The sequence below is a fragment of the Peromyscus leucopus genome, chromosome 4, assembly GCF_004664715.2.
Source record: "Peromyscus leucopus breed LL Stock chromosome 4, UCI_PerLeu_2.1, whole genome shotgun sequence".
Lineage (NCBI taxonomy): Eukaryota > Metazoa > Chordata > Mammalia > Rodentia > Cricetidae > Peromyscus > Peromyscus leucopus.
The window spans coordinates 126918308-126930895 of NC_051066.1; the positions used below are offsets into that span (position 1 = coordinate 126918308).

At 48.0% G+C, this 12588-nt stretch overlaps 1 protein-coding gene across 1 annotated transcript in view; it reads right to left on the reverse strand.

The window, feature by feature from the left end:
* Window positions 1–2365: 2365 nt before the first annotated feature.
* The window catches only part of Ninl (ninein like), a 79907-nt gene continuing 69684 nt past the window's right edge, over window positions 2366–12588 (reverse strand). The window contains exons 18-24 of the mRNA XM_028893421.2: window positions 11391–11495; window positions 11006–11075; window positions 8970–9128; window positions 8189–8302; window positions 7109–7276; window positions 6575–6688; window positions 2366–3215 (exon numbers count right to left, since the gene is read on the reverse strand). Coding sequence (XP_028749254.1) covers window positions 3024–3215; window positions 6575–6688; window positions 7109–7276; window positions 8189–8302; window positions 8970–9128; window positions 11006–11075; window positions 11391–11495 — 922 coding nt within the window. The 3' untranslated portion in view covers window positions 2366–3023. The remainder of the gene's footprint in view (window positions 3216–6574; window positions 6689–7108; window positions 7277–8188; window positions 8303–8969; window positions 9129–11005; window positions 11076–11390; window positions 11496–12588) is intronic.

The following is a 12588-nucleotide window of genomic DNA, read 5'->3' on the forward strand; positions in this document are numbered from 1 at the left end:
ACCAGGCTGACCTTGAACTCACAGAGATCCACCTGCCTCTGCCTCCCAAGTGCTGGGATTAAAAGTGTGTGCCGCCACCGCCCCCCCCCCACACACACACACACACACACACACACACACACACACACACTGTGAGTTTTGACAATGCCTATACTGGTATTGTAGGAAAAAGGGGCTGGCTAAAAAAAACCTACCCTGACCCTGGAGCCCAGAACTAGGGAAAGATAGCTCAGATCAGGGCAGAAAGAAACACAGTTTGGTTCAGTCAGATCAGAGTCAACTCTGCCCCTGGCCAACTGACTTGTGAAACCAACCGATCACAGAGCAGGATAGTAGAATCCTGGGCCCAGGGTTGACTCCACCCCCTAGACTTCCTGTGTAAACCACCCTGCCTAGTCAGTTAGAAAAAAAAGGCTGTTCTCTCCACCCTCCTCTCCTGGACTCCTACTTTCAAATAAATCCATTTCTCAAGAGTTTTTGGGTGTGAAGATCTTCATTCACTGACGTAGAGAAGATCCTTGCTGAGACTTCCCCCAGTGGACAAAATAAGGGAGAGCTGAAAGATTAGGGTAAGGAGGAGCTGAACAGATCTTTGCTGAGATCTTTTCAGTGGACACAGCAAGCTGAAAAGTAACACTTTTCTGTGGAGGAGATTGCGACATTTCTGCAGGGTTTTCCCCTTTCACAGAGTAAAGCAAAAGAAGCAACATCTTAGGTCAGAGAAGCAGAGCTCTGCTAGGAAGCCCCCTGAAGTGGGGGATGAACAAAGCTCAGCTGTAAAGGCTCTCCATGAAAGGAGTAGGATTGCTATATCCTGCGGGGAGACCATCCTCCATCACACTAGGTATACCTTGACTTTTCTGAAGAGTCAGGATACCCTTCCCTGCTGAAGCAGTTCCAGGCCTGACTCTCCGAAGAAGTCAGAAAAATTTTCCTTCAAGGACTGGGCTGCTTCTTTGCAGTTCCAGCCATCAGAGCTGTGCTAAGCAGCTCCAGGTTTCTAGGACACCTTCAGGACAGAGCTGTTGTTCTGAGCAGCTTGAGGTGTCTGGGATACCTCACCCTCCAGGGTTGAATTGTCTCCTTGCAGCTCAGCCATCAGAGCTGTCCTAAGCAGCTCAAGTTGTTTCCTGACTCTCCAGGTATTCAGGATACCTTTCCCCAGAGCTGTTGCAACCAATTTACCTACGTTTTTGGTGCGGAAACCCGGGACACCAAATCCACAGAGTTTCAAAACTCATGTTTTGCAACCAGTTTACTAACAGGTATAAGGCAAACTATACTGAAACTAAGTATTTTACTGGTTAGTAAAACTAGACTCTATATTTTAAGAGCATTCCCTTCTGGGGTGAAGAGCTGACTGGAGTGGAGAATCCTGTTTTTTTTTTTTTTGTTTGTTTTTCTTACTATTGTAGCTCTGGCTGTCCTGGAACTCTCTCTGTAGACCAGGCTGGCCTCAAAGTCAGACATTTGCCTGGGATTAAAGCAGTTGTTGTCAACCTTCTTAATGCTGTAACCTTTTAATACAGTTTCTCATGTTATGGTGTCTCCCACATAAAATTATTTCATAGCTACTTCAAACTGCAATTTTGCTACTGTTATGAGTTATAAATATCTGATATGCAGGATATCTGATGTGATCCCCAAAGGGGTTGTGACTTACGAGTTGAGAACCACTGGATTAAGGCATGCACCACTATACCTATCCATCCCTGTTTGTATTTTTATTGGAAGAGTCCAAACTCTGTCCTCGTGCTTGCCCATCAAGCACGAGGGTGGTATTGTGTTCCCCAAAATATTGTGTACCTTAATAAACTTATCTGGGGTCAGAGAACAGAAAAGCCACTAGGTTAGGCAGTGATAGCACACGCCTTTAATCCTAGCATTCCAGAGGCAGAAATCCATCTGGGATCTCTGTGAGTTCAAGGCCACATTGGAAACAGCCAGGCATGGTGACTCATGCCTTTAATCCCAGGAAGCGAGCCTTTAATCCTAAGGAGTGATGGTAGAAAGCAGAAAGGTATATAAGGCGTGAGGACCAGAAACTAGAAGCATTTGGCTGGTTAAGCATTTGGCTGGTTAAGCATTCAGGCTTTTAAGCAGCAGTTCAGCTGAGAGCCATCGGGATGAGGACACAGAAGCTTCCAGTCTGAGAAGACAAGACCAGCTGAGGATCTGGCGAGCTGTAGCTTGTTCTGTATCTCTGATCTTCCAGATTCACCCCAATACCTGGCTCACAGGTTTGATTTTATTAATAAGAACTTTTAAGATTCCTTCTACATTTGTCCACTGAACCTTCTTCCTAGCCCAATAGTGATAAATACAACTTTTTATTTGTGTGAATAAATTTACAATTTTAAAAAACTTAGAGTTAAATCAATTTTAATAGGAAAGAAGTTATTGAAAATACAGTAACTTTTCATATCACAGTAGAATACTCTGGTAAACCAAATGGTCATAATTTAGGTATATCTCAGTTATAAAACTATACCTTTTTAAAAAAAATATGTACAGTTTCCAGTGTGACATTTCTGTAATGAGATTGCACTTGCAACAACAAACACTGCTATCCCTGAGCCCACCACCTCAGATGCCTCCCTGCCTCCCTCCCTCCCACCTCTAGGAGCAGCAGAGGACTGCTGGGGGATGCCCTCTTCCTGGGGTGTACTGACCCACACGGAGAGCTCTGAGGACAGAACCCACCCAGAACCTGATTCTGCATTTCAGTCTTCCAGCCCGAAGCACAACACTCAAAATACTCAGCCACTTTCTTTCTGTTGCTCTTTGCTGAGAGCCTGTCTTTCAACAGGATCAAACTTGGGGACTTAACCCAGGACATTACCTGAGACTGACTTCCCAGCACCTGGCACATAGTAGACATTCTTCGAATGCTTGTAGGGTAGACAGGACTCAGTCCTTACGTGTCTAGGAAGTGTGGCTAGTGAGCCATAGAAAATTATGGCATCCGAGTAGCATTATTTGAAAAGACATTCCTTCACATGAACTCTAGGACTCAGCAGCTTCTACACAGAAAGTGACGCTGGTGCCATCTTACTGATCAGTTTGTTGAGAGCTCGAACTTTTTCTTCCAAGACACAGTTTTTCCTCTCAGCACCTCGCTGCTTCTCTTCTGTGAGCTGAACAGCTTTCATGAGGTGGGCATTTTCCACATACAGTTCCTTGAGCAGCAGATCAGATCTGGTGTTCTTCTCCAACTAGACAAAGGAGAGAGCCACACTTCTCCTGTGAACTGCTGCAGGCTGCTAGGCCAGCCTGCCCCTCATCCTCTGCTCCAACTCTACCCTTGGCGTTCCTGAGTTCTGACACACATACATACTGGATACAATGACAATTTCTGTTCCCTGATATAAGGGAGGAAAGAGAATCTGCAGAACTATGAGGAGAAAACTTAAGACAAATTTATGACCGTCTTTGCCACAAAATGAAAAGCCTGCTGCTGTTCAGTGAAGAAACAATGAAACCTTCAAGTTTCCAGAACACTTGGTTTATGTCTATGTGCTCTGCCATGGTGATGCCATGTGGGGCACACTGAGCCGTTACAGCCACCCTGTAGCCAGGTGTCTGAGCCAGTTACTAGGTTCAGGGAGGCTGGGCAGGTTCCAGTGATGGAAACCGACATCTCCAGGCAGTGGCCCTGCTGTGTCCTTGTTTAAAACACACAGGCACAGAGATCTGAACACTGGGCTCCATGGGGCCGCATGGAGTACATGGACATAATCACTGTGCCTACTCTGGCAACACCAGTGCTGTGGCAGAGCACGCCAACAATGGAGGCAGCCGGAAACAAACGTGCAAAGGAACTGGAGCAGCGTGTGCCACTGTGGTAGGAGAACAGGGTAGGGCCTCTCCAAGGACAGAGATAGGAATAGAGTCAAAAGGCTAGTCAAAGCGGCGTGAGCACTGCAGAGGAAGGACGCATACAGAGGCCCTGTGGCTGGCACTGCTTAGGGAGAGCTATGGTTGGGCAGACTTGGAGTAGAAGTGAGAACAGGCTGGGCCCGCCCTAGCTTATTCTTGTGTGAGTAGCAGCTTTCAGCCTGTGCCTAGCCTTGGATGGCTCCGTGTTATTAAGTAACAGCCTCGACTGGAATTACTGTGTTTAGAATATAAGTGGCAAGAAAAGGATGGCTGTGTCCTGTATATTCAAGTAAAGAAGCCATCTGCAGCACACCAGGAGGCACCAACTAATATGTCAGAAACACCAGGCCCATGAGCATCAGCCACGCCATCAGTGACCCCTTGCCTGAGTCTAAAGGGAGCAGCAGTGCAGGGCAAGCATGCGGCGGACACACTTCTAGTCATGAGGTCCCTCAGCCCAAGCCTCATCCAGGGAAACTGCCACAGGGGAGGAGTCTTGCCTCTTTCCCGGGCTGCAGTTCAAATGTAGTTTTTCTTGCACTGAGCTACCTCAAGCTGACCCTTGGCCTCTACCTGACCTGACACCCCTGCAGTGTCCAGCCCTGCGTCCGCACTCCTGGTCTGCCTCACTGTCCTGCTCTTCTGTACACCTGTATCAGCTCCATCTTCAACTTCAGGATACCCCCTGAATGCTGCAGTCTGACCTGTTCTTTCATCCTGTGGCCTACATGTTTGTAGGTTATTGTGTGAAATGCAGTATGTGGTACAACAGTTAATATTAGTTAAGACTGCAATAAAAGAACCTATGATTGTCAGTGGGCAGTTACCATGGGAAACCAGAAGTACTTGTCAAACTGTAGCCAAGGACATGGATATAGCAGCTTGTGAATTTATGACTAATCAGTTCTGACACTGTAGAAAGACAGAAATGTGTCCAAATGCTTCTGACATGTGACATTCATGACAAGGAGGCAGAAGGGCTCAGAATTATGTAATGGGGAGCAAGGCAAAGGAAGGGAACTCTATCAGCAGAATTTTTGTGTGTGTGTGTGTGTGTGTGTGTGTGTGTGTGTTTAGGTGTGTCTGTTGATGTGTGTATACAATCATCTGAAAGCTAGAGGTTTAAGTCTGGAGTCTTCCTCAATTGCTTCTTTTTTATTTTTAATAAAAATATGTATATTGTGTGTCTCTGTGTGTGTGTGTGTACAGACATAAGTACTGGTGCCCTTGGGGGTCAACTGGATCCCCTGGAGCTGGTGTTAAAGGCAGTTGTCTGCCACCCAACTTGGATGTTAGAAACCAAACTCCAGTACTTCTGTAAGAGCAAGCAGTATGCACTCTTGATTGATAAGGTATATTTCCATCCCTCCTTTGGCTAGGGCTGATTGACCAGAGAACTCTAGGAATCCTGTGTCTGCCTGCCTCCCACACTTTACCAGCTGAGCTGTTTCCCCGGCCCTTTAGAATTTGTGCTGTTGTTTTCAGCACATCTTACTTGTTAAGACTGTTGTGATTTAAAAGCTGGCTTCTGCCCCTGGGCTGAGTGCAGACAAGGGAGGATGAAGGAAACCAGTTAGGAGTAGGTGGGATGACAGGTGGCTGGCTTTGGTGTCCAAGGTGAAGGTCTCTGGTTGAGCCAGCAGCTGGGAGGACTGGTATGCAGGCAGTAACAAGATTAGACAGTGCCAAGGAACATGCTCATAGGAGGTAGGGCAGGTGTCGGGCACTGGGTAGCGAGGGGTCAGAAGCATCAACAGCGTGTCCTGTGAAATCTGCAGCAGGGACAGTGCTATGAGTTAGGGGAGCTCAGGCAGGGAGGTCCCTTCAGCAGGGCAGGCGTGGGAGGTGTGTAGCAGCTACAGAATTTGACCAGAATTAACATTTCCTAGACAAGAGATAAACAGGTGAATACAAGGGGTTAAGTGGAAGTGAGGCCACATTGTAACCGGAGTCCAGGAGACAGTGAGGTTGAGGAGGAAGATGCAGAAGAGGATAGATTACACAGGGTGACTCTGGACTAGATCCTTCCACACAGCCATGAGGCCTGTGAAGGAGAGGCACAGATGTCTCGTCCTGCTGGACTCATTTGAGGGTCCTTTGGGTACACCATACAACTCATCCACAGGGCACCCAGCACAGGAGGATGTGTTTCCCATGCTGCTCTGTGATCGCAGTGCACAGGGCAGTCTGGTCCAGGAGAGAGCCTTGCTAAGTCCACCTGGCTCCTGCGGGGGTTAGCACAGCCTCCGAGTGAGTGGTTCTGCCCACCCTCCTTGACCCTCCTTGACCCCCCTCCAATCTCCAATCTGCAGAGTATGAGTAAGACTAAAGCTGAGGTCACCTGTGCTATCTGTCGTCTGTCTCTGCCTCTAGAGTGAGATCCCTCAGACAGCCTTCACAAAGAACCCATCCCAGGTTAGGGAGGGGCATGTGATGACTGATAAGCCAAAGGATGAATGAATAGTGTCCGCCCTGAGAATGGCAGCCACAATTTTGGAATGATACACAAACACAGTATGACATGAATTGAGAAGTCCATCTCCCTGGATTAGTAATTACTAAAGAAAAATTGTGCACTTTCTGCCTGTGGTTCTGAATGAACCCTTCCTTCATGGATCTCCAGGTTCTGGAAGCAGAGCCTTCCTGGGCCATGGGGAGGGGCGTCTGTGGAGGAAGGGCAAGAGGCTGTGCTCACCTGTTCTCGAAGCTCCTCCACCTTCTCCTGGAGCAGCCACTCCACATTGCGGAACCGAGCCTCAGCATCCTCCACCTGGTCCTCCTTGGCCTTCAGCTGCTGCCTGTATTCTTCCTGCACAGAAGTTACACACACCAGTGCTTGTACAAGCATGATATAGATGATCAGCTAGCTGCGCAGATATCAGCAGTATCTCCCAGGCTATGGTAACCACCTCCTTCTCTAGTTCAGGGAGACACTGTAGACCACTCTGTCCTCAGAATCTTAATCATAAGTGACCACTACCAAATGAGTTTCCACAATGATATCACTCTTCACCAATGATGACGATGATGGTGTGATCTGAAGACAAACTGAGTTTGGGAGGACCTGTGGAGCCTGGCTGGAGGGGCCATTAGGGTTGGCTGGCTTCCTAGTCTTCATATGACCCTGATCTACCCTCAGCTTCTATTAGATGTCCCTTTCTGTTCCATATTCCTTGTCCTTAATGCCTTTTCCCAAGCAGCTAGCAGGAAGTGGCACATCCCCACTCACCTGCTGTGCACTTAGGCGTCTCCCGGCCTCCTCCTCAAGGTTGAGCAGGTGCTGTAGCTCAGCTACATGAGCTCTAGGAACCAACTGACCCATTTGCTCCTGCAGGTGCTTGACAATCCGGCCATGCTGGGACTGTGCAGCCTCCAGTGACAGCTGGGCACTGTGCAGCTATAAGGACAAGTTTTGGCATGACTGATAAATGCAGAGTCATTACCAGACATAGTGAAAGTGTTAGTGTTAAAGCCTCTGTTAAGGTCACCCCAGAGAGGACATCAAGGCCCACTCCCTGTGCTGTGGGACCTGCCTGTGTGTGTACAGCAGTCTTTGGGGACTCAGAACTAAGTTCCCACTAACCACAGTGTCTCCATGCAATGCGGTAGGGAAAGATTGTGTCTGAAACCCTCAAAACAACAGCTGCTAGATCAGGTTCTGTTCCATTCACTATCCATCACGACCTACTTCATGTGACCAGAGTGAGGTATAGGCCATGTGAGCCCTGCCTGGTTTCCTTACACAGGGGAGGGATTTCATGGTCCTGAGACTTGGCTATGGCTCAGGTCCTAGAGTGTGATTAATATACAAGGCATTGAGGACATTGGGGACAAGGATGGAATTGACTGCAGCATAAGGTCCTAAACCCAGGGGACCAGAGCCACAGAGCTCAGCATGGCTATGAGCAGTCTCTGCTATTAAACTATGCATAACTTAGCCAACTCCTTCAGTCAAGCAATTAAAGGTAAGACTGAAACACAAGTTCAGTAAGTGATGCTGGATGCTTCATCTGAAACACAGAACACCCTTGACAGCTCAAAAGCACTGGCTGCCACAGTCCGTTTACCACCAAGATCCCAGAGACGGGAGTGAGAAGCCTTGCTCTATCAGAGATCCTGTTTGAGGCAAAGCTGATCTGTCCATGTTACTAATATATTGGGGATGCCTCTGAGCCCGATGAGTTCCTGGTCAGCTGTGGAGCATCTGGCTGGCCCAATAACATCTTTGGGCTAGATCTGTCGGCCCACTGTTGATACTTCTCATAGCCTAGGACTAGACCAAGTACTTCCAACCACCTCATCTACCCACCTGGTCTTGACTTTCTTTGAGGCTTTCTGTGAGCTCTGCCTGTGACAGTCGTAATCCCTGGCATTCTTCATTTACACGTTCAAGTTCAACTTCAAGGTTTTGGATTTGGACACCCTGTTTATAAGAAACAACAACAACAAAAAAAACCAAAAATATTTTCATAATCATAACCTGAGCCTGACACAGACACAGACTGCAGAATTTTTATCTCCCATGACCCTGAGAGCCTGAGGCCCACACCTAATTTCTTTACCCTCTTCTATCCAAGTGCACATCTACTGTGAGCTCGAATCAGAAAGCACATAGTGTCCTGCAGTTACGGAACCTGGATCATTCCCAAACACTGCTATTTGAGAACGTGGTATCTAATGGCTGCGCCATCATTTACTCATTCACCTACTGCTGATGTTCAAATTGATCTGGCCCTGTTTTTCTATTATAAACAGGACATCAATAAAAACACTTCCAGCCAAATCCATAATGCTTTTAGGTACAATCTTCACAAGCAAAATTACAATGCCAGCACACAGGGACACTCTCAGGCTCTTGCTATTTACTTAAGAAAGCTGGAGAACCTCACCAGTTGCTCTCCTGTCGCCTGCAGTAACACAGTTTGTTCCCTTTCTACATCCTGGTGGCTTTGCCAGAGCTGCTGGGGCTGACCCATTTCTTCAGGGCTCGCCCTTTACTTTACTTTTGGGGGTACCCACCTACCTCCTCGGCCTCTACCACCCAGTAGGCCCTCCTTCCAACCACTCCCAGGCACAGCCTGGCCTCTGACCTGCTGCTCCTCCCGGCACCCTGCCTCCTCCAGCTTCTGCATTAACAGCTGGATGGCAACACGATTCTCCTCCTTCTGGGTGTGGAGGGCAGAAGCGTCCCCTTCCAGCTGAAGGATCCTGCAGTTGAGCTGTGACAATTCATCTTTGTACTTCTGAGTCTACAGCAAAAAGTTAAAACATTTTTTTTTTTTAATGCTTTTAAACAGCAGCTCAATTCAGATCATTCCAGAGTTTCCCAACCAGGGCTGACTTTTTCTCCCTGTGGGCATCTGGCACCCCCTGGAGACATTTTAAGTAATCAAAGAAGCTGGGCAAGTGGGCAGAGGCTGTACTTGTACACAGAAGGCAGGAAATGATCCAACCTTAGCAGCCAGCAGAGCCGAGAACTAGAAACCCTGCTCTGTTCTGTAAGACAAGAGACAAACCAGGCCACCAGAGGTCATTATATACCACAGCCACCAAACTACCCTTCTGATGCCTTCTTTATCATTCTTCTGGTCTGCAAGTCAAACAGGTAACATAGGACTAAACAGCATGGCACCCTGAGGAAGCAGCTAACAGATACAGAATAGGGACAGCCTGTGAGAGAACAGTCTCTTCCAAAAGCCAGTGTCACAGAGAAAAGCAGGTATTCTGGCTCAATTAGAGCTAATCAGTCATTGCAGAAGACCATGCTTACATATCTGTAACCAGCAGTGTCCCCTGGGTCCTTGTTAGCCATGTGACTGGACATGTGTCCAGTGAGGAAGCCACCCTGAGCTTCCATGAGTCTCCATGGGACCCATGGGAAGAAGTATCCACTTGACCCTCTTGGATGCTGACCTTTGGTTGCTCTGCCTAGGACACTCCTCAGAACCTGACCCCACAGAGATGTGCCATGCCCACAGACCTGCACATTAGGAATGCTACTGATCACCTTAGCTATCCAGTCTTCTCAGCTACATGATGGTGATGACGGTGCTGATCAAGGCACATCACCAGAGATGTGCCAGGCTGATTCTCTAACCCCTTCACTATGCAAACAAGACAAAGTGGCTGGCTTATGCAAAAAAAAAAAAAAAAAAAAAAGATCTGATAGTTACATGCAATGTGCCAGCTGCTTACTGTGTAACATCTGGATCACTGAAGCAATGTGAGTATGACCTGAGCTAGCACAGTTAAGTCTCTTCGGCATTAGAGCAAGATTGCGTTTAGTAAAAGATGCACCTGTTGGGGACACCCCTGCTGAAGTGTTTAAGAGCACAGTGTCATGATACGACTCAGAAGAACACACACACAGGAAACACAGATATAGCAACAATGAGAAACTGGCTACACAGAAAGTCCCCAAAACTCACCAGGGAAGGGTGGTGTGTGACAACAGACAACCCCAAAGGCCACACTTGGTATAGTTCCACTTACATTACATTTGAAATGACATTTCTGGAAGAGAGGGAAGACTGGGGTGGCCAGGTAGGAAAGCTGGCATGGCAGCTAAGTGGTAACAGGGACTCCCCAGTAGGAACACCAGTCACATGTCTTCCAAGAACATAGGCGTCTGCTCAGTTGATACAATCAGGCAGGATCCAATCCATAAGCAGCCAATGAGGACAGGTATGAAAACTGGGGGATCTAAATATGCTCTAAGAGTCTATCAATATCGTACTTTGGCTGACATTGTTAAGGGCTGAGGCATGTCCTCCCGAAAATTCAAATCCCCAGAGAGTTGACTAGATTTGGAGAGAAGTGCTTTAAAGAATAACTGAGGTGATACTGGAGTCCTCGTGAGAGGAGGTGAGGACACAGATACTCACGGAGGGACTACCATGTGGAGACTGAAGGAGACTGGATGGCGCTCATGACTGCTAACAGTTGGGAGAGCTGCCAACCTAGGGAGGGGCCTTCGGATCCTCGCCAGGGACATGAGGAAGAGAGCTGGGTCGACTGCAACTGGAACTTGTAGGGAAAAAATTCTCTACTCTTCTTTCACTAGAGAGAAACCACTTTAAGACACTAAGAAAGGGAGGTGGCACCCTCATGCCAGTCAGTATCCAACCTGTGTGCCAAGCTCTTCCAGGTCAAAGCAGGCCTGTTCCTTGTCTGTCTTCAAAACCTCAATTTCCTGCCTGTTAAAGAAGCAGATTAAGAACATCACTTCAAAGCTTGGCCTCAGCCCTGTCCCAGCTCTGACTCACTGACTTGCAGATGCCCATAGTAAAGGCTGGAGAAAAGCACAGTGGACCACCACCAGGCTGTGCTAGGCTCTGCTCCCCTCCAACACTGGCAGCCCCAGCCCTCAAGTGCCATGTGGGACATTTCTGCAGAGCCCCGAAGCCTGCACACTGCTCAAAGTCCCCCACTGTCCTGTCCCTCCTAAGCTCATTCAAGAGTATCAACAGGCTGCAGGACACAGGTCTAGGGAACCATGAGGCCCACCTTACCTCTGTGTTTCATTTCTGCTCTCTGAAGTTTCTAGTTCCAGTTGAATCCTCCCCAGGTCACTTTTCAACACAAAGTTTTCTTCAGAAAGCCTCTGAAACTCAGCCCTGTGGTTAAAGTTGAAGAAGCCAGTTGAGAGCTGGAAGGGGTAAGCTGGACACAGCCTCACAGCCAGCTCAGTGAAAACTGCAGGCTGCATCCCCTCTTGGAAGGAGACAAGCACAAGGGTATTCCCTGTCTCCAGGGGAGCAAGCTCTGATGTGTACTCCCTGAACGTCAGGCCCTTTGAACCACACCCACAACTCCTACATGCACTCAGCTCCTGGACTAGGCAGACACCTAGAGCCTGTGAAGAGCCGAGTCACTTGGAGTGTATGCCATCTTCACAGGGCCATACTCCAAGGGCCCCAAACCAAACAAAAAACTGGAAGCTGAACTGAAGCTGTGGGCAAGCAGCAAGCCTCACAGAGCTGGGCGGGCCCATAGCACAGTATCTGTGTCAGCACCACCATCAGTAGGGCAGAGAAGCTATACCATAGGCACCCACGCAGCTGGGCACAGAAAGAAGCCCGGGCCGTCTCCGGTGAGTGATGCCCCACTGCTCTGCAAAGGCAATACAGAAAAGCACCCTCTGCTGAAGCTCTCAAGATTCCCTGCGCTTAACCTCAGGGAAATGTGAACACGCAGAGATTAGCAGACACGTGAAAAGGCCACCAGGAATGACAGCAGAAACAACAAACGGACCCATAATCAGGAACTTCAGACACTAGAGTTACCAGAAGTCAGGGTACTGAGGACAATACTCTACACCGCACAGACACCTGCTTAAGAGGCAAAGGTGTGGAGAAACACCTATAGACATCTGCAGGAAGTAAGAGCCCTTTGGGTACAATGCAGTTAGGCCTGGAGGGTGCTGGGCTTCTAGTCCATCAAAATGCCTGGGATTTGTCTTGTTTTTTGCTTTAAATATTTACAGAGGAACACATTTCAATCTATTTTATTTATAGTTGTTTGTTTGTTTGTTTTTTGAGACAGGGTTTCTTTGTGTGGTCCTGGCTATCCTACAATTTAATTAATTTATTTATTTTTGTTGTTGTTGTTGAGACATTTATTTATGACAAGGTTTCTCTGTGCAGCTCTGGATGTCCTGGAACTCACTCTGTAGAGGAGGCTGGACTTGAACTCACAGAGATCTGCCTG